At 40.5% G+C, this 20988-nt stretch overlaps 1 protein-coding gene across 1 annotated transcript in view; it reads left to right on the top strand.

The window, feature by feature from the left end:
• The window catches only part of CARMIL1 (capping protein regulator and myosin 1 linker 1), a 361872-nt gene extending 357382 nt beyond the window's left edge, over positions 1–4490 (top strand). Inside the window, exon 37 of the mRNA XM_040433531.1 lies at positions 3581–4490. Coding sequence (XP_040289465.1) covers positions 3581–3744 — 164 coding nt within the window. The 3' untranslated portion in view covers positions 3745–4490. The remainder of the gene's footprint in view (positions 1–3580) is intronic.
• Positions 4491–20988: the final 16498 nt, after the last annotated feature.

The following is a 20988-nucleotide window of genomic DNA, read 5'->3' as shown; positions in this document are numbered from 1 at the left end:
ATCACACAAAGTAATATCATCCAAAGAAGGTACTAGACCCATAATAAAACTATCATCCTTATTGAAGAACATAAGATACAGATAGAAAATAGGAAGAGTTAGCCAGATTACAAAGTACAGATAATAAGAAAATCTAATCAATCAATAGTAGTAAAGGCAAGTGCCAAAGGTAACACACTGCAGGGCGCCACTAGGATCCCTACATAGCAAATATAGCAGCACTGCTCACCCACCACTCCTGATGCATGCTTCGCCAACGGCTTCGTCTGGAGGTGGTTGGTGGCCAGACCTATTGGTATTTCAATTGGTAATTAGCAATTCTGTGACTATTAATAATATTGAAGATTTTTATTGTTTGTTGCCTGTCATATACATGAAGTGTGAAATACATATGTATGAAGTTTGCCTTTAGAGGCAATCCGTTATTCATTCCTTTATAATAGAAGTCTATGGGCTGCAAAACAGATCCATTCCGTTTCCGTTATGCAGGGAAGGACTCCCCTGCATAACGGAAACGGGACAGATCCATTTTGCAGCCCATAGACTTCTATTATGACGAAATGCCTCTAAAGGCATTCCGTCATAGAATTGCTTTATGGTCCGTGGTAACGGAATCCATAACGCAATTCACCTTTTACCAACAAACGAAGTGTGAACGAATTTCATAAGCGGAAATTCGCTCATCTCTAATTATGGTATTTGGGTCTAGTACCTTTTGTTTGGTAACAGGGCTGTATAATACTTCTGACCTCTGCCCAGATCAGAGATAACCCTGATCATTTAAACCCTCATGTCACAGTTAATAGTGGTTAGACAGAGGTAGTTGTTGTCTGAGGTTTTCCCATCCCACTTTTCTCAATGTAAAGGGGTTTGCCATTTTTTGTCATCATGCCTCCCAAAAAAAGGGAATAAACATATCAAAAGTTGCATCTACCCCAAAATGATACCAATAAACACTACAGCTCTCCCCACAAAAAAAAACAAGCCCTCAAAACCCATTATTTTTATAGGATTCTTTTTTTTTTTTTTAAGGTATTGTAAAACATGACAACAACCATATAAATTTTGGATCGCCTTAATTGTACTGTACTTGGTGAATGCCATTAAAAAGCAATTGGGAGTTGCGTTTTTTTTCACCCCACATATAATTTCTTAAAGTTTCATGTTACATTATATAGAATATTAAGTTGTGCCATTTAAAAGATCATATCATATCCCACAAAAAGGAGTAATGAAGAGAAATATTTATGGCTCTTGAAGGCCGATGAGGAAAAATAAAAACGTAATTTCCAAAATTGACTTGCCCTAAAGGGTTGAAAGAAACCGCTCTACAAAAAATTTCTAAAAGTGTTCCTACAGAAAATACATTTGTGTTCCTTCCAGTATAATGCCTACATATTATTTTCATACATATGTTTCCACTTCAATGTCAGTAGAAGAAAAAAATATATATATATGGCATGCTAGAATTTTCATAAACGGAGTCCTGTAAAAAAAAAAAAGAAAATATTAAAAAGGTGTTTGTTAATAGAAAATTACTTTTTATTCTTTATTTCTTCTTTACGTTGTCTGAGCTCTTATGCAATCACATTGCATAAGACCATTCTCTGCAATATTTTAAATAAAGTATAACAAAGTGACATTTTCTTAACTGGATGTAATCATTCCAGACACTTGGTGGTGCTATGTGCTAAGCATTGCCGCTGCATGCTTCCTGCATAGAAATGTGTATGAAGCAGATGCTAAAAGCATTTCCATCAGGGCAAAGCTGCACTGTAAAACGTGATTGACATCACTGACTGTTACATAATCAGATGTGCAACGTATAAGCAGTAATCACCAGAAAAGAAAAGCAACCACTTGCTGGATAAATTTGTATCTAGACAGGTGCTAGGTAGCTGACCTTTTCTAATAGTATGGGGGTCACCAAAAGGCTGGTATCCAACAAGGTGTGCTACATGTAACTGTTCTACGAACGTGCCTTTTTTTGAGGTCCGCAAATTGCGGATTCTCAAAAAACGGATGCTGCCCGTGTGCCTTCCGCAATTTGCGGAACGGAACAGGAGGCCCATTATAGAAATGTCTATTCTTGTCCGCAAAACGGACAAGAATAGGACATGCCTCATAATTTTTGCGGGGCAACGAAGGCGGACAGCACAGAGTGCTGTCCGCCAGTGATGGCTAGTTCGCAGTGTTCGCCGACGAACACATGCGATCTGCCATCTTTATTCCCAAGTCCGGCGATGCAGAGGTCAGTCCTTACCTGTGCCTGCGCCGCAAGCCGCTCTGAAACACATGCGGTCACCGGGTGCAGGCAGGCACAGGTAAGGATTACCTCTGCATCACCGGACTTGGGAATAAAGATGGCAGATTGCATGTGTTCGTCGGCAAACACTGCGAACTGGCATCACTGCAGTCCGCATCTTTTGCGGACCCGTTGAAATGAATGGTTCTGTATACGGAATCAAAATACGGCTCGTATACGCTACGCAAAAAACTTTAGTGTTCATGAGCCCTTATACTGTATGTGTGCAATTATTATACTAAGCAGCAACCTTTCCCGGATGGTGAGTGCCTGGTCATCTGTATTTTGCACCAAGGTTAAACGGTGCAGTGACAATGCGTACTTATGAGGAAAAAAATTGGCGTAGACTTCAGTTTCTAGGGCATGGCAGGGCAGAGATGCATCTAATTCGTTAAAGGGGTTTTCCACGATTTTGATACTGATGACCTATACTCAGGATATGTCATCAGTATCTGATCTGTGGGGGTCCGACACACCCACTGCCTTCTCCGTGCTTACCAAGCACAGCACTGTACATTGTATGGCGGCTGAGCTTAGTATCCCCCTCAGCCCCATTCACTTCAAAGGGCAGAGCTGTGAGACCAAGCTCAGCCGCTATACAGCACTATGCGTGGTAAGCGCGGAGAAGGCTGGGGCACTCACAGGAGCACCGGTGCCTTTTCAGACAGCTGATTGGCAGGGGTACCGGGTGTCAGACCCCCACGATCAGATACTGATGACCTATTCTGAGGATGTGTCATCAGTATCAAAATCCCACAAAACCTCTTTAAGAAGTAGCTGCCTCTTAATGAATTAGACGCTCAGGGAGATTAAGACTTGATAAATCTACCCCTACGTTTTAGACTTTATTTGGCAAGAGAGGTGGCTTAGCTGGAGAGCATTAGGACCTAATGTGAAAAAAGCATGGCTTAATATGCATCAACTTGCAGCAAAATATTGCTACAAAGTAAGCCAGTAATGCTAGATAAAATGGCTAATGATGCTCCAAATGTATAATCCAGCATCAGCCATTTTATAAACTTACACATCCTTAGACTGTTTTGTCTGATTTTATGCTGATGTTAGACAGGATTAGTAAATCTGCCCCATAGTGTATTGACTGCATCCTGCAGAGAACTGGTAATGTAACCTTCCCATGTCCTCTTTCTTCCATAGTGTAGTTCTCTAATAGCAAACCCTGCTATGTTCAGGTTATGTTTTAATATCATCTGGCGTGTGATCAACTACAGAAAGTCATTGCAGTTTAATAAAGAAATGTTTGGAATTTTTTTGCAGCAGCTCGTCCAACAACTCCTTCTGACTCTTCCCCTAAAAAGAATCACAGCCAGTCTCCAGACAGACAAGAGCTAAAGTCAAGGTCATCAAGTAAAGATTCTCACAAACGCAGCAAGTCCAGTGACTCTGGAGAGGAGGCCGATAAAGAATTTGTTTTTATATAATCTTAGACGTTCTGTAACATTTCCTGGAATTTCTTTTACTTTCAATGTTAATTGAGTATAATTTCTTTGTTGACCAGTCCTACACTCCTACACATTTAATTTGTACATCTTTGTCCTCCAATTTTCAGATGCTCCACACTCCCCAAAGCAATGTTTCACTTGACCCAAGTACTTGTAGATTGAGAAGGTAAAACTTTTCTGTATCTTAGTTGTTGCATATTGTAATTAACAGAGCACAGTAATGACAAATGATTTGTATAAATGGTAAATAACTCTACATATATATATATAGCTATATATAAACAAATTTCTCTCTACGTACATATATAAATATATATATATATATGATGATTGGATACACTTTTTACATCCTCTGGTAGGATCTTTTCTCCATCTTGTACTTGTACATAAACAAATACTTTCAAGTACTTTCAGGCACTTAAGAAAAAGCACAAGCGCTGAAACCCCTCGAAGATAGTAAACTGGGAAGATTTTAATGGAATGAAAAGACACATGCAGCATATAAATTGGTTCAATGGTGGGAGCCTGAGATGCCGTCCTATGTTTTAACATTTTGATTTTGCTTTATTATACCATTTTTTAAAGGAAACGACTAACGTATGTAAATAAGTATAGGAGGAAAAAACTTTTTGACAATGAAGTAACACAAATATTCACTTATAATACAGGTTATGGGGGGTTTTATCTATATGTATATTTGTATCAATAAAAACATTTTACAACTTTACGAGTATTTTCTTGTCTTTCCATTAATAGATCTGGTTATACTATCATTGTTATGTTATATAAATGTTCACAAAATGGTAAAATCCACCTCATCCAGTGACCATTTTGGCACTCAAACTCTGTTCTTACTGGAATCATGGCTTCTATCTGTTACGATCTGTTAGGCATCCAGTTTTTTCCCCCCATTGACTTATAATAGGTACCAGAAGCAATAATTGCAAGTGTGAACAGAGACTTTGTATTAAGAAAAGAAATAGCTGGATAACATTTAGAAAGCACGGTAGAGGTAAGAGTGCCAGGGAGGCTAGCCCCGATCTAACACACCCCAACAAGTTTGCAAGGTTGGCAAATGAGGGAGATGTCAGTTTAGGGATAGCACTGCTGTAGCAAGACACTTCCTCTGCCAGTCAGGGTAATGTCCGCTCCATTAAGCAGGGCACCAGGAGAACAGGGCAGGCTAGACAGGTGCTGGTAGTGGGAGACTCAATTATTAGGGGTACAGATAGGGCGATCTGTCACAAAGACCGGGAATGTTGAACGGTGTGTTGTCTTCCTGTCGCTGAAGTTTGACATATCACGGATCGGGTGGGAGGGGCTGGTGAAGTTCCAGCAGTTATGTTCCATATTGGAACCAATGACAAAGTTAGAGGTAGATGGAGCGTCCTTAAAAATGATTTTAGGGATTTAGGTCGCAATCTAAGGGCAAGGGCCTCAAAGGTAGCGTTTTCCAAAATACTACCTCTACCACGAGCCACACAAGAAAGGCAGCGGGAGTTTAGGGAGGTTAACAAGTGGCTCAAAAACTGGTGTAGGAAGGAGGGGTTTGGGTTCCTGAAGAACTGGGCCAACTTCTCTGTTGGCTACAGGCTCTATTGCAGGGATGGGCTGCACCTCAATGGGGAAGGTGCAGCTGTTTTGGGTGAGAATATGGCTAGAAGGTTGGAGGAATGTTTAAACTAGGGACTGGGGATGGAAATTATATTATAGGAGGGGAAGATAGTGCAGATAGAGACCTGGGGGAGAAATGGAAGGAGGGACTAAAACAGTTCAGAAAGAAAGGTGTAGGGTAAAAAATATACCATACATAATCCTCTCAATTGTATGTACACTAATTCCAGAAGCGTGACTAATAAAACTAGGGAACTGGAATTAGTGATGTGTGAGGAGGACTATGACATAGTGGGAATAACTGAGGCATGGCTGGATGATAGTTTTGACTGGACAGTTAACATACAGGGTTACAGTATGTTTAGAAAGTATCCTTAAAACCGGAGAGGGGGGAAGTCTTTGCCTTTTATGAAAGTCCTGTCTAAAGTCTAAACTCTGGGAAGATATAAGTGAGGGACATGATCATGTGAAGTCACTGTGGGTAGAAATACATGGAGGCAAAAACAATAATAAAATACTAATAAGTGTTTATTATAAGCCACCAAATATACCAAAGTCCACAGAAAATCTACTACTAAACAAGATCATGAGGTCGTTATTGTGGGTGACTTCAACTACCCAGATATAGACTGGGAAACTGAAACCTGTAGATCCCATAAAGGAGAAAGGTTCTTGGCAATAACCAAAGACAATTACCTTTCCCAATTGGTTCAGGACCTGACTAGAGGGATGGCCATACTGGAATAAGTATTAACCAATAGACCTGACAGAACAACAGATGTGCAGATTGGGGGAAACCTGGGAAATAGTGTCCAATCCTAAACTCTAATTGTGAGAGGTACATACCTTTTGGGGATAAAATGGTAAGGAACAAGAAAAAAATGTGGATTCATTTAAATCACTAAAACAGGAGGGTGGCGAGGAAGCATTGAAAAACTAAAAGGAAACAAATAGAATATGCAAAAGACAAATAAAAGCAGCCAAACTAGAGACAGAGGTGTTCATTGCCAAAGAGAGTAAAACTAACTTTAAAATGTTATTCAGTTATATAAATGGTACCATTTGTGATGAGGGGGGAGTTGCAGAGAGCAATGAGGAGAAAGCAAAGCTACTAAATATTTTTTTCTCCACTGTATTCACTGAGGAAAATAAACTGTCAGATGAAATGCAGAATGTAAAAGAATATTCCCCAATAAGTGCCCTGTCTGACCCGGGAACAAGTACAGCGCCGTCTTAAAAAGATTAAAATATACAAGTCGCCGGGACCAGATGGCATACACCCCCATATCCTAAGAGAATTATGTAATGTCATAGCCAGACCCTTATTTCTAATATTTAAGGACTCTGTATTGACAGGGAGTGTTTCACAGGATTGGCGCATAGCAAATGTGGTGCTAATATTCAAAAAGGGTCCAAAAACAGAGCCCGGAAACTATAGGCCGGTAAGTTCTAACATCTGTCATGGGTAAACTGTTTTAAAAGTTTTCTAAGAGATGCAATCTTGGAGTACCTCAAGGAAAATAAGCAAATAACGCCATATCAGCATGGCTTCATGAGGGATCGGTCATGTCAAACTAATTTAATCAGTTTCTATGAGGAGATAAGTTCTAGACTTGACCATAGTGAATCAATGGATGTCGTATATCTGGATTTCTCCAAAGCATTTGATACTGTACCACATGAAAGGTTAGTATATAAAATGAGAATGCTTGGACTGGGAGAAAACGTCTGTATGTTGGTAAGTAACTGGCTCCGTGATAGAAAACAGAGGGTGGTACACAGAATGGGTCACTGTCTCTAGTGGAGTACCTCAGGGGTCAGTATTGGGCCCTATTCTCTTCAATATATTTATTAATGATCTTGTAGAAGGCTTGCATAGTAAAATAAAAATTTTCGCAGATGACACTAAACTGTGTAAAGTAATTAACACAGAAGAGGACAGTATACTACTACAGAGGGATCAGGATAGATTGGAGGCTTGGGCAGAGAAGTGGCAGATGAGGTTTAACACTGACAAATGTAAGGTTATGCACATGGGAAGGAAAACTACATGTCACCAGCACATACTAAATGGTAAAACACTGGGTAACGCATAAAAAAGGAAATAGGAGTTTTAGTGAACAGCAAACTAAGCTATAGAAACCAGTGTCAGGCAGCTGCGGCCAAGGCCAATAAAATAATGGGTTGCATCCAAAGGGGCATAAATGTACGCGATGAGAACATAGTCCTACCACTTTACAAATCACTAGTCAAACCACACATGGAGAACTGTGTACAGTTCTGGGCTCCTGTGAAAAAGCAGACCTGGAGAGGGTTCAGAGAATGGCAACTAAAGTAATAGCTGGAATGGGGGGACTACAGTACCCAGAAAGATTATCAAAATTAGGGTTATTCACTTTAGAAAAAAGATGACTAAGGGGAGATCTAATTACTATGTATAAATTTATCAGGGGTCAGTACAGAGATCTATCCCGTCATCTATTTATCCGCAGGACTGTGACTGTGACGAGGGGACATCCTCTGCGTCTGGAGGAAAGAAGGTTTGTACACAAACATAGAAAAGGATTCTTTACGGTAAGAGCAGTGAGACTATGGAACTCTCTGCCTGAGGAGGTGGTGATGGGGAGTTCACTAAAAGAGTTCAAGAGGGGCTTGGATGTATTTCTGGAGTGTAATAATATTTCAGGTTATAGTTACTAGAGATCCAGGGAGTAATTCTGATTGGAGTCGGGAAGAAAATTGGCTTGTGGATTAACTTGCAGAATAACAGGCTGAACTGGATTGACAATTGTCTTTTTTCAGCCATATAAACTATGTTACTATGAAAAAGGTAAACATTAGGGACCACAGTGTTTTATCCCTGTGACAGGAGGTTACAGAGCCATCTGACGCATAGCTCCTCATTCAGCTTTAAAGGGTAAATGATATGACTGATGTAAAAAATGAAAATCGGCCATCAGTATTGTTCATGACAGTCTTTTTCTAATAAAGTTATAACCAGCCCTGTACCTCACATGGGTCCAGAGTCCAGACATCTCCACATACAATGCTGAAATTGCTCTGCTAGATTTATTTCAAGCTGGCAGCTCAGGGAACATACATTTTCTCAGGGGATGTGTCCTCACTGTTGCAGCTGGTGGCAGTTGAAGGATGGAATTGAGCATGTATGTGTTTTGCTGATAAGAGAAAGACTTCAGGTTCAGATACTCTTTAAAGAGAGACTCAACTGAAACTACAGCTACACTTCAAGGGAAGGTTTATAATATGATTTTATTAACCCCTTCCCGACACATGACGTACTATTACGTCATGGAAGCCACTGCATTCCCGCAATTTGACGTAATAGTACATCATGGTGATCGGGCGGGAACTGGAGCGGTGCGCACGCAATCTCTGCATTGGCCCAGCAGTCTCTGGTAGTCGGGCCCCTGCTGTATTCGCTGTAAAAGCCGATACCGGCGGGTTAACCCCTTCTGTGCCGTGGTCCGCGCTGACCGCAACATAGAAGGGGTTTGTGTCAGGTGAGGGAGCGCATCGAGTCCCCGCGCTGCTGTGGCAGGGACTCGATGTGTCAGAAGGCAGCCCGATGCTGTGCAAAGGCTGTCCAATGCCTTGCATGGCATCGAGGCCTGCCTTCTACGGGTGCCGAGGAGATCCAGCCTCAGGCTGCATCTCCTAGGCAACCGGTTAGTGTACTACTCACTGTAGTACACAAACAGGCAATGCATTACAATACAGATGTATTGTAATGCATTGCAGAGGGGATCAGACCCCCAAAAGTGAACATCAGAAATAAAGTAAAGAAAAAAAAAGTTAAAGCAAAGTGTTCTTAATAAAATTAATAAAGTTTTTAAGTAAAAAAAAAAATGCCCTTTTCCCCTTATTTTATAATAAAAAAACAGAAAAAAAATATAACACGCATATTAGGTATCGCCGCATCCCTAATGACCGGCTCTATAAATATATCACATGATCCACCCTGTCCGATAAACACCATAAAAAAAATATAAAAACGGTGTAAAAAAAACTTTTTTCTTTCAAAACTGCTATTATTGTGCTAAAGTAAAATACATAAAAAAATATATACATATTGGGTATCGCCACGTCCGTCACAACCAGCTCTATAAAAATATCACATGACCTAACCCCTCAGATGAACACCGTAAAAAAAAAAAAAAATGGTGTAAAAAAATTAAATAAACTATTTTTGTCATCTTACATCACAAAAATTGCAACACCAAGCGATCAAAAAGGCATACACCCCCCAAAATAGTACCAATCAAACCGTCACCTCATCCCACAAAAAATGAGACCTTAACCGCCTCCGGACCGCCTAACGCAGGATCGCGTTCTGGAGGCGGCAGCCCTGCGCACAGTCACGCATATATGCGTCATCTTGCGAGACGCGAGATTTCCTGTGAACGCGCGCACACAGGATCGGAAGGTAAGCGAGTGGATCTCCAGCCTGCCAGCGTCGATCGTTCGCTGGCAGGCTGGAGATGCGATTTTTTTAACCCCTAACAGGTATATTAGACGCTGTTTTGATAACAGCGTCTAATATACCTGCTACCTGGTCCTCTGGTGGTCCCTTTTGTTTGGATCGACCACCAGAGGACACAGGTAGCTCATTAATAAGTAGTACCAAACACCACTACACTACACCCCCCCTGTCACTTATTAACCCCTGATCACCCCATATAGACTCCCTGATCACCCCCCTGTCATTGATCACCCCCCTGTAAGGCTCCATTCAGATGTCCGTATGTTTTTTACGGATCCACGGATACATGGATCGGATCCGCAAAACACATACGGACATCTGAATGGAGCCTTATAAGGGGGTGATCAATGACAGGGGGGTAATCACCCCATATAGACTCCCTGATCACCCCCCTATCATTGATCACCCCCCTGTAAGGCTCCATTCAGATGTCCGTTTGTTTTTAACGGATACATGGATCGGATCCGCAAAACACATACGGACATCTGAATGGAGCCTTATAGGGGGGTGATCACCCCATATAGACTCCCTGATCACCCCCCTGTCATTGATCACCCCCCTGTCATTGATCACCCCCCTGTAAGGCTCCATTCAGATGTCCGTATGTTTTTTACGGATGCATGGATCGGATCCGCAAAACACATACGGACATCTGAATGGAGCCTTATAGGGGGGTGATCACCCCATGTAGACTCCCTGATCACCCCCCTGTCATTGATCACCCCCCTGTAAGGCTCCATTCAGATGTCCGTATGTTTTTTACGGATACATGGATCGGATCTGCAAAACACATACGGACATCTGAATGGAGCCTTATAGGGGGTGATCAATGACAGGGGGGTGATCACCCCATATAGACTCCCTGATCACCCCCCTGTAAGGCTCCATTCAGACATTTTTTTGGCCCAAGTTAGCGGAATTTTATTTTTTTTTCTTACAAAGTCTCATATTCCACTAACTTGTGTAAAAAAAAAAAATCTCACATGAACTCACCATACCCCTCACGGAATCCTAATGCGTAAAATTTTTTTGACATTTATATTCCAGACTTCTTCTCACGCTTTAGGGCCCCTAGAATGCCAGGGCAGTATAAATACCCCACATGTGACCCCATTTCGGAAAGAAGACACCCCAAGGTATTCCGTGAGGGGCATATTGAGTCCATGAAAGATTGAAATTTTTGTCCCATGTTGGCGGAAAGGGAGACTTTGTGAGAAAAAAAAATAATAAAATCAATTTCCGCTAACTTGTGCCAAAAAAATAAAAATTCTATGAACTCACCATGCCCCTCATTGAATACCTTGGGGTGTCTTCTTTCTAAAATGGGGTCACTTGTGGGGTATTTATACTGCCCTGGCATTTTAGGGGCCCTAAAGCGTGAGAAGTCTGGGATCCAAATGTCTAAAAATGCCCTCATAAAAGGAATGTGGGCCCCTTTGCGCATCTAGGCTGCAAAAAAGTGTCGCACATCTGGTATCGCCGTACTCAGGAGAAGTTGGACAATGTGTTTTGGGATGTCATTTTACATATACCCATGCTGGGTGAGATAAATATCTTGGTCAAATGCCAACTTTGTATAAAAAATGGGAAAAGTTGTCTTTTGCCGAGATATTTCTCTCACCCAGCATGAGTATATGTAAAAAGACACCCCAAAACACATTTCTCCTGAGTACGGCGATACCACATGTGTGACACATGTGTGACACTTTTTTGCAGCCTAGGTGGGCAAAGGGGCCCACATTCCAAAGAGCACCTTTAGGATTTCACAGGTCATTTTTTACACATTTTGATTTCAAACTACTTACCACACATTAGGGCCCCTAAAATGCCAGGGCAGTATAACTACCCCACAAGTGACCCCATTTTGGAAAGAAGACACCCCCAAGGTATTCCGTGAGGGTATGGCAAGTTCCTAGAATTTTTTTATTTTTTGTCACAAGTTAGCGGAATATGATGATTTTTTATTTTTATTTTTTTCTTACAAAGTCTCATATTCCATTAACTTGTGACAAAAAATAAAAACTTCCATGAACTCACTATGCCCATCACGAAATACCTTGGGGTGTCTTCTTTCCAAAATGGGGTCACTTGTGGGGTAGTTATACTGCCCTGGCATTTTAGGGGCCCGAATGCGTGAGAAGTGGTTTGAAATCAAAATCTGTAAAAAATGGCTGGTGAAATCCGAAAGGTGCTCTTTGGAATGTAGGCCCCTTTGCCCACCTAGGCTGCAAAAAAATGTCACACATGTGGTATTGCCGTACTCAGGAGAAGTTGGGCAATGTGTTTTGGGGTGTCATTTTACATATACCCATGCTGGGTGAGATAAATATCTTGGTCAAATGCCAACTTTGTATAAAAAAAATGGGAAAAGTTGTCTTTTGCCAAGATATTTCTCTCACCCAGCATGGGTATATGTAAAATGACACCCCAAAAAACATTTCCCAACTTCTCCTGAGTACGGCAATACCACATGTGTGACACTTTTTTGCAGCCTAGGTGGGCAAAGGGGCCCACATTCCAAAGAGCACCTTTCGGATTTCACCGGACATTTTTTACAGATTTTGATTTCAAACTACTTTGCACGCATTTGGGCCCCTAAAATGCCAGGGCAGTATAACTACCCCACAAGTGACCCCATTTTGGAAAGAAGACACCCCAAGGTATTTCGTGATGGGCATAGTGAGTTCCTGGAAGTTTTTATTTTTTGTCACAAGTTAGTGGAATATGAGACTTTGTAAGAAAAAATAAAATAAAAATAATAATTTTCCGCTAACTTGTGACAAAAAATAAAAAGTTCTATGAACTCACTATGCCCATCAGCGAATACCTTAGGGTGTCTACTTTCCGAAATGGGGTCATTTGTGGGGTGTTTGTACTGTCTGGCCATTGTAGAACCTCAGGAAACATGACAGGTGCTCAGAAAGTCAGAGCTGCTTCAAAAAGCGGAAATTCACATTTTTGTACCATAGTTTGTAAACGCTATAACTTTTACCCAAACCATTTTTTTTTTTACCCCAAATTTTTTTTTTTTATCAAAGACATGTAGAACAATAAATTTAGAGAAGAATGTATATATGGATGTCGTTTTTTTTTGCAAAATTTTACAACTGAAAGTGAAAAATGTCATTTTTTTGCAAAAAAATTGTTAAATTTTGATTAATAACAAAAAAAGTATGTCAGCAGCAATGAAATACCACCAAATGAAAGCTCTATTAGTGAGAAGAAAAGGAGGTAAAATTCATTTGGGTGGTAAGTTGCATGACCGAGCAATAAACGGTGAAAGTAGTGTAGTGCAGAAGTGTAAAAAGTCACTTGGTCAGCTGATATATTGTGTGTGCAGGAATCTCACATAGTATGCAAAGATGCACATAGGATTAAACATCATTTATTCCCACATGTTGTGCAGTCTCATTACCGTAAAAAGCAAAGGGGAGTCATATTGGCCTTTAGGAACACCATTGCCTTTTCAATCAATAACACCCTCATAGACAAGAATGGCAGATTCATTATTTTAACCTGCACTTTAAATAATATGGCATATACCATAGTAGCTGTTTATGCTCCGAATAGACACCAGTTGCACTTCCTTAATAAAGTATTCGCAACAACGGCGAAACTACGACAAGGCCATTTAATAATCTGTGGAGACTTTAACTTAGTGCCCGACGCTGAGATAGATTCCTCGGCCAAGAATAGGAGTTCTTATCCCACTCTGGGTCCTCTTTTGAGACGGGAAGAGTTGTACGACATGTGGAGAATCCACCATGCGTCTGAAAGAGACTATTCTTTTTTTTCTCCTGTACATAATTCCTACTCCCGCATAGACCTTTTCCTGGTTAGCAGATCACTTCTCCGATTATCCACGCAGTCTACGGTTGAAACAATAAAATGGTCTGATCACGCGGCTATATCTCTGTCAATACAAGAGACGTATAATATACGTGATACTCTCTGGCGCTGTAGTCTTTATATTGTCTCTAACCCAAGGTATAAGGCCGAAATTAATAAGGCATTAACTGATTATTTTGAGCTAAATGCGGGCTCAGTCTCTAACCCCTATAGCCTGTGGAATGCCCATAAGGCTTTCATTAGAGGCATATTTATCAAATTGGGACACCAGGCGAAAAAACTAAGGGAACAAAAATTACATGACATGTCTCAACTTACCTCCCTGGAATCCCTTAATAAATCCTCTACGTCCGCTGAAAGGACTGCTCAAATACATGCTGTGGCGAAACCAACCTCGCCACTGGGCTTTGGAGAGGACTGGCTGCTGGCCTCTTGCCCCAGGATTATGGGCCCTATCATCAGCCCATGCAAAACTTAAGCTCCATGGCAATTGAACTGTATGTGTGTGGTCTGAGCGCCATTCAATAATATGCGCTCAGACCTAAGCTATCTGGGGATATGTTGCATGTCTTTATTTTATGTAGTAAATGTAACCTTGTGTATTTTATTGTATTTTATGTCTTTTTGCAACCATGTGCTCAATGGAGTCTGCCTCTATCCCTGGATATAATTTGATTATTTCCCATTGTCTCCAGGAAAGAGGGCTCTGTAAAACTGGTTTGAGCCAGATAGCCATGTGCCAGCCAGGGCCCAAAAGATATTTTACTAACTTTTGAACCCCTGGTCTGATTCATGCCATTTTTTAATATGTTGTTCCCCTGAATGGATTGATTGCGAATATGTAATTTTTATGTGAATGTGATGTATGGTTTTAGAGTTATGAAAGTTGGGTAGAAAGTATGTTTAACTGTATGTATAATTGAGTCTCCTCTCAGGATAAGGGGAGGGAATATGCTGGGTGTGTTTCTATTGTCCCATTGTGTGTTTAAAATGGTGATGTCTGTTCTGTTGTCCTCACATGTGTATTGGCGATCTCCTTTTGTCCTCAGAGATAATTGGATTGCTCTTCAGGTTGTCTGGACAGAGAGGAGGAAACCATGATGCATTGTGGGGATATGTTGTCCTATGTTACAGTCTTCATTCTGGTCCTCTGGGGGCGTGAACGATTGGTTGCTGTAGTTACATTGTATGTCTTGTTAATTACTGATTGGTTGTATTTCAAACCCCTGTGGGCAGTACTATGTTTGTTTTTTGTGAATAAAAGAGGCTGTACTTCAAGTACAGTCAGACCACTGCTTGACCCTCAAAACGGAGCCTTGTCTCGTTATTGGGGGGATTCACTGTATGCTGTTAGAGGACCGATTGCCAGGATTGTATGCTTTTCCTGTTCGTCTGCTAGCAGCTATTCGTGAGGTTCCAGTTTGGAGTGCTACTTTGTACCCAGTTTGGGAGTTGGTGTATCCTGCAGTAGCTGTGCCTGTCTCTCAGAAAGGGGCTTATCGCCTAAACGGATTTTAACCCCTTGTCTGCTGAAACGGTCCGTTACACATGCCCTGAGAACACGACTTAGGGAATGTCTTCTCTTTACCTATGAGAAGAACATGAGGGCCACTAAAGCCCGATATTATTCGCAGGATAATAAAGCAGGAAAATTATTGGCCTGCCGCCTAAAAACAAGAGCAACCAAAGCCAGAATCCCTCACTTAGTTCACCCGACGGAAGGTCATAAGATTTATGATCCAAAGGCTATGGCAGATCAATTTGTTAAATATTACTCAACCCTAGACAACTTAAAAGACTCTCCTGAGATAAACTCTATTTCGCCCCTTGAAATTGACTCATATCTGAAAAAATTAAACCTCCCGGCCCTAAATGACCAGCAGAGGAAAAAGTTGTCCCTCCCTATTAGCATCCCTGAGATTGTCAAAGCCATTTCCTTGCTCCATCCTCATAAATCCCCTGGCCCAGATGGTCTATCCAATATTTACTACAACACTTTTCAAGACCAGCTCATTCCCCACCTGTTGCCGGTATATAATAAAGCATTTATAGAGGGTTCCTTCCCGGCTGATATGCTGTCTGCAACTATAGTAGCCCTACCAAAGCCTGGCAAAACGCCAGATAGACCCCAGAATTTCAAAACCATCTCTCTGTTAAACACAGATCTGAAAATGTATGTCAAGATTTTAGCAACTAGATTATCAGATATTATACCAATCCTTACATCTTCGGACCAGACGGGATTTGTCAAGGGTAGGCAAATTACAGATAACTCTCGCAGAGTATTGAATATCATAGACGCCATAAAACGTAGGGGGACTCATGCGCTATTGGTAACCTTGGATGCAGAGAAGGCGTTCGACCGTTTGAACTGGTCGTTCGCCTTCTCTGTGCTAGGAGCGATGGGACTGGGTGGGGCATTTATTGAAGCAATACGAGCCCTGTACTCTAACCCCTCAGCTAAAGTGTTTATCAATGGGGCTTTATCTTCACCATTCCCCTTAACTAATGGCACGCGTCAGGGGTGCCCCCTCTCACCCTTGATTTTTATCTTAGCGATGGAGCCCCTGGCCCAGGCCATTAGACTCAACCCAGACATACCTGGAATACAGATTGGGAAGATTAAACATTGCATTTCCATGTATGCAGACGACGTGCTTATGACACTCTCAGTACCCCAAATTGCCCTTCCGGTAGCTCTCACTATTATTAAAGAGTATGGCAGCCTATCATACTATAAGGTCAATGAATCCAAGTCCCAAATCCTCCCTCTAAACATGGAAAGAAATATGATAGACTCCTTAAAAAGTGCCTTCCCTTTCGATTGGAGATTTGATAGCATAAAATACCTGGGTATAAACTTACCTCCAACCTTTTCCAACATGTTTAGTACCAACTATCTCCCCTTATTAGAGATGATCAAGCAAGACTTTGCCCTATATAGCAAATCTGAAATATCCTGGGTGGGCCGCATTGCGACCTTCCAAATGTTTATTTTGCCAAAGCTTTTATTTATTTTTAGAATGGTTCCCATAAAAGTCCCCAACTTCTTTTTTAAGAAGGCACAAGGCCTACTTAGCTGCTTTCTATGGTCGGGAAGTAAACCTCGAATCGCAACTAGCACTCTCACAAAGCACAAAACCAAAGGAGGTCTTAACCTTCCAGATATTAAGGATTACTTCCTGGCCACCCAAATCCAGGCATTAAAGAGGTGGTGGACTATGGACGTTCAAACTCCCTGGGTACAAATTGAATCTACGTCAGCCCCAAATGGTCATTTAAAAACTCTCCTGATTAATAGCTTGAGTGTCTCTAAATCTAGGGTTCAGCCTTTACCTCTCATGGTGAAGACCTCAATCTATCATTGGTGTCTTTTTCACAAGAATTGTGCTCCAACTCCTATCTCACTGTTAGATTTATCGCCTTTACAGCTAGTGGAATTACATATTCCGGAGATAGACTTATCACCATGGGGCCCCTTAGGCGTCAACACACTGAGTCAACTCTACAGTAATGGATCCTTAAAGTCCTTCAGTGAGCTCCAGGAGGAATTTATGATACCTAGAGGAGATTTCTTTAAATACCTACAGGTTCGGCATCTCTTACAATCAGTATCTCCTTACCAAGTGATTGCGTATAAGGGAATCTTTGAAATGTGGGCCTTACCAACAAGACCGGATAGAAAGGAGGGAATAAGAGTATTATACCAAGCTATAGGCATGAAATCCACTTTTACCAAGTCTGCACCACTTCTAGCATGGGATAAGGAACTAGAAGTAATTATACCTGAGGTTGATTGGATGGAAACATTAAAATTTATCTCCAAGACCTTTTATAGCACATCTCTATATGAGGCTGCCATAAAGTCATGTTTAAGATGGTACTATACCCCTGACAAATTGAGCAAAATCTATCCTGGTACATCTCATCTCTGTTGGCGTGGATGTGGACACAAGGGCACACTTCTACACATCCTTTGGGAGTGCCCTTTGATTTTAAAGATTTGGTCAGATATATTTGAAGTAGCCTCTAGATTCTGTGGTATTACGGTTAACAAAAATGTGTACACTGCTCTCTTTTTCAGGGGTATACAAGCTATCCCACCCAGGAGTAGAATCCTGGTGGCACATTTGCTACTTGTTACTAAATTAGCACTAACCAAATACTGGAAATCAGTAACCGTTCCTTCTGAGGCTGAAATACTTGCCAGAGTCCAAAATAATTGTGCTTATGAAAAAGTAATGGCATATAAAGATCATAGAGTGGACAAATTCATGTATCAATGGGAGCTATGGTTGTTATTCATGCCCAAGTCCTCAAACCAACCCTATGACGTGTCTCTCTAAAACTGTCTGATCATTATACTACTGTAATGTTAATAGTATCAAGGCAATATTTATTTTTATTTTCTTTAATTCTCAGTTTTCTTAGTTATTTGTGTTATTTTATGTCCTTATAACACTTGCTTATATGTGTTGACTCACTTGACACATAATTTATTGTATTACCATCTATGAGTACTCATATGTATCATCGATCATCTATATTGTATCTATATTGTATTTGATGGTGTGCATCTTTTGTACTGCTGAAAAAATTTCAATAAAAATGATTGAAACAAAAAAAAAAAAAGTTGCCTGGTCATTAAGGGTGTTTAAGCTATGGGGGCTGAGGTGGTTAACTAAGACAATCTGTCAAAAAATAAAAAAGCTATGGCTCTCAGACTATGGATACATTAAAATATTATTTCGGTTTCAAAAATGCTATTATTGTGTAAAAATTAAATAAATAAGAAAAAGTAGACTTATTAGGTATTGCCACATCTGTAACGATCTGCTCTATAAAAAAAATCACATGACCTAATCCCTCAGGTAAACCCTGTAAAAATAAATGAATAAAAACTGTGCCAAAACAGCCAATTTTTTGGTCACTTTGCCCCATAAAGTGTAATAATGAATGATCAAAAAATCATATGTACCCAAAAATGGTACCAATAGAAACATCAACCCTTCCTGCAAAAAAAGAGCCCCTGGACCAGACGATCGGCAGAAAAATAAAAAAATATAGGGCGTTCAGAAAATGGAGATACAAAAACCTAATTTTTGTTTTAAAAAATGCTTTATTAGGTAAAACTAAACCAAACATCATAGAAGACATATTTGATATAATTGCGTCCGTAACAACCTGCTCTATAAAAATAGCGCATGATCTAACCTGTCAGATGAATGTTGTTAAAAATAAAAACAGTGCCAAAACGTCCATTGTTTTGGTTACCTTGCCTCACAAAAAATGTAATAAAGAGCAATTCAAAATCATATGTACCCCAAAATAGTACCAACAAAACCTTATCCCGTTGTTTCTAAAATGTGGTCACTTTTTTGGGTTTCTACTGTAGGGGGGCTTCAAATGGGACATGGCATCTAAAAACCAGTTCAGCTAAATCTGCCTTCCAAAAACCATATGGCGTTCCTTTCCTTCTGCACCCTGCCGTGTGGCCATACAGCAGTTTACGACCACATATGGGGTGTTTCTGTAAACCGCAGAATCAGGGTAATAAATATAGAGTTTTGTTTGGCTGTTAACCCTTGCTTTGCTACTGGAAAAAATTTATTAAAATGTAAAATCTGCCAAAAAAGTATCATTCTGAAATTTCATTTCCATTTTCCATGAATTCTTGTGGAACACCTAAAGGGTTAACAAAGTTTGTAACATCAGTTTTGAATACCTTGAGGGGTGTAGTTTCTAAAATTGGGTCATTTTTGGGTGGTTTCTATTATGTAAGCCCCACAAAGTGACTTCAGTCTTGAACTGGTCCTTAAAAAGTGGGTTTTGAAAATGTTTGGAAAAATTTCAAGATTTGCTTCCAAACTTCTAAGGCCTCTTTCACACGGGCGTCATGTTTTTTGCCCGGATAAGATGTGGGTGCGTTGCGGGAAAATGCACGATTTTTCCATGCGAGTGCAAAACATTGCGAGAAAAATCGGCATGTTTGGTACCCAAACCCGAACTTCTTCACAGAAGTTCGGGTTTGGGTTAGGTGTTGTGTAGATTGTATTATTTTCCCTTATAACATGGTTATAAGGGAAAATAATAGCATTCTTAATACAGAATGCATAGAACAATAAGGCTGGAGGGGTTAAAAAAATAATAATAATTTAACTCGCCTTAATCCACTTGATCGCGCAGCCAGGCTTCTCTTCTGTCTTCTTCTTTGCTGTGCACAGGAATAGGACCTTTGATGATGTCACTGTGCTCATCACATGGTTCATCACCATGGTGAGGGACCATGTGATTAGATCATGTGATGTGACGTCACCACAGGTCCTTGGCCGGCAGCTCAACATTACAGAAGAAGACAGAGATCCGCAAATACGCGATCAAGTGGTCTCGGTGAGTTAATTTTTTTTATTTTTAACCCCTCCATCACTATTTTACTTTGCATTCTGTATTCAGAATGCTATTATTTTCCCTTATAACCATATTATAAGGGAAAATAATACAGATCGGGTCCCCAGCCCGATCGTCACCTAGCAACCATGCGTGAAAATCGCACCGCATCCGCACTTGCTTGCGGATGCTTGCGATTTTCATGCGGCCCCATTCACTTCTATGGGGCCTGCGTTGCGTGAAAAACGCAGAATATAGAGCATGCTGCGATTTTCACGCAACGCACGAGTGATGCGTGAAAATCACCGCTCGTGTGCACAGCCCCATAGAAATTAATGGGTCAGGATTCAGTGCAGGTGCAATACGTTCACCTCACGCATTGCACTCGCCCGTGTGAAAGGGGCCTAATCCTTCTAACATCCTCAAACAATAAAATTTCATTTTCAAAATTATCTAAACATGAAGTAGACATATGGGAAATGTAAAGTAATAACTATTATATGAGGTATCACTAAGTATTATAAAAGTAGAGAAATGAAAATTAGAAAATTTGGGAATTTTTCAAAATTTTTTGTAAATTTGGATTTTTTAACAAATAAAGGTGAAGTATATTGACTCAAATGTATGACTATTATGAAGTACAATGTGTCACGAGAAAACAATCTCAGAATTGCTTGGATAAGTAAAAGTGTTCCAAGGCTACTACGACATAAAGTGACACGTCAGATTTGCAAAAAATGGCCTGGGCAGAAGAGCGAAAACTGGCCCAGGGTAGAAGGGGTTAAATATAATAAGTAGTATATACATATAGAGATATAAATATCTTTCTTTTGCACTTATCTATATACAAAGGATAAAGAACATAATACACA

The sequence above is a fragment of the Bufo bufo genome, chromosome 5, assembly GCF_905171765.1.
Source record: "Bufo bufo chromosome 5, aBufBuf1.1, whole genome shotgun sequence".
Lineage (NCBI taxonomy): Eukaryota > Metazoa > Chordata > Amphibia > Anura > Bufonidae > Bufo > Bufo bufo.
The sequence above is the reverse complement of the archived record's forward strand: the minus strand, read 5'-3'. Positions and strand labels throughout refer to the sequence as shown.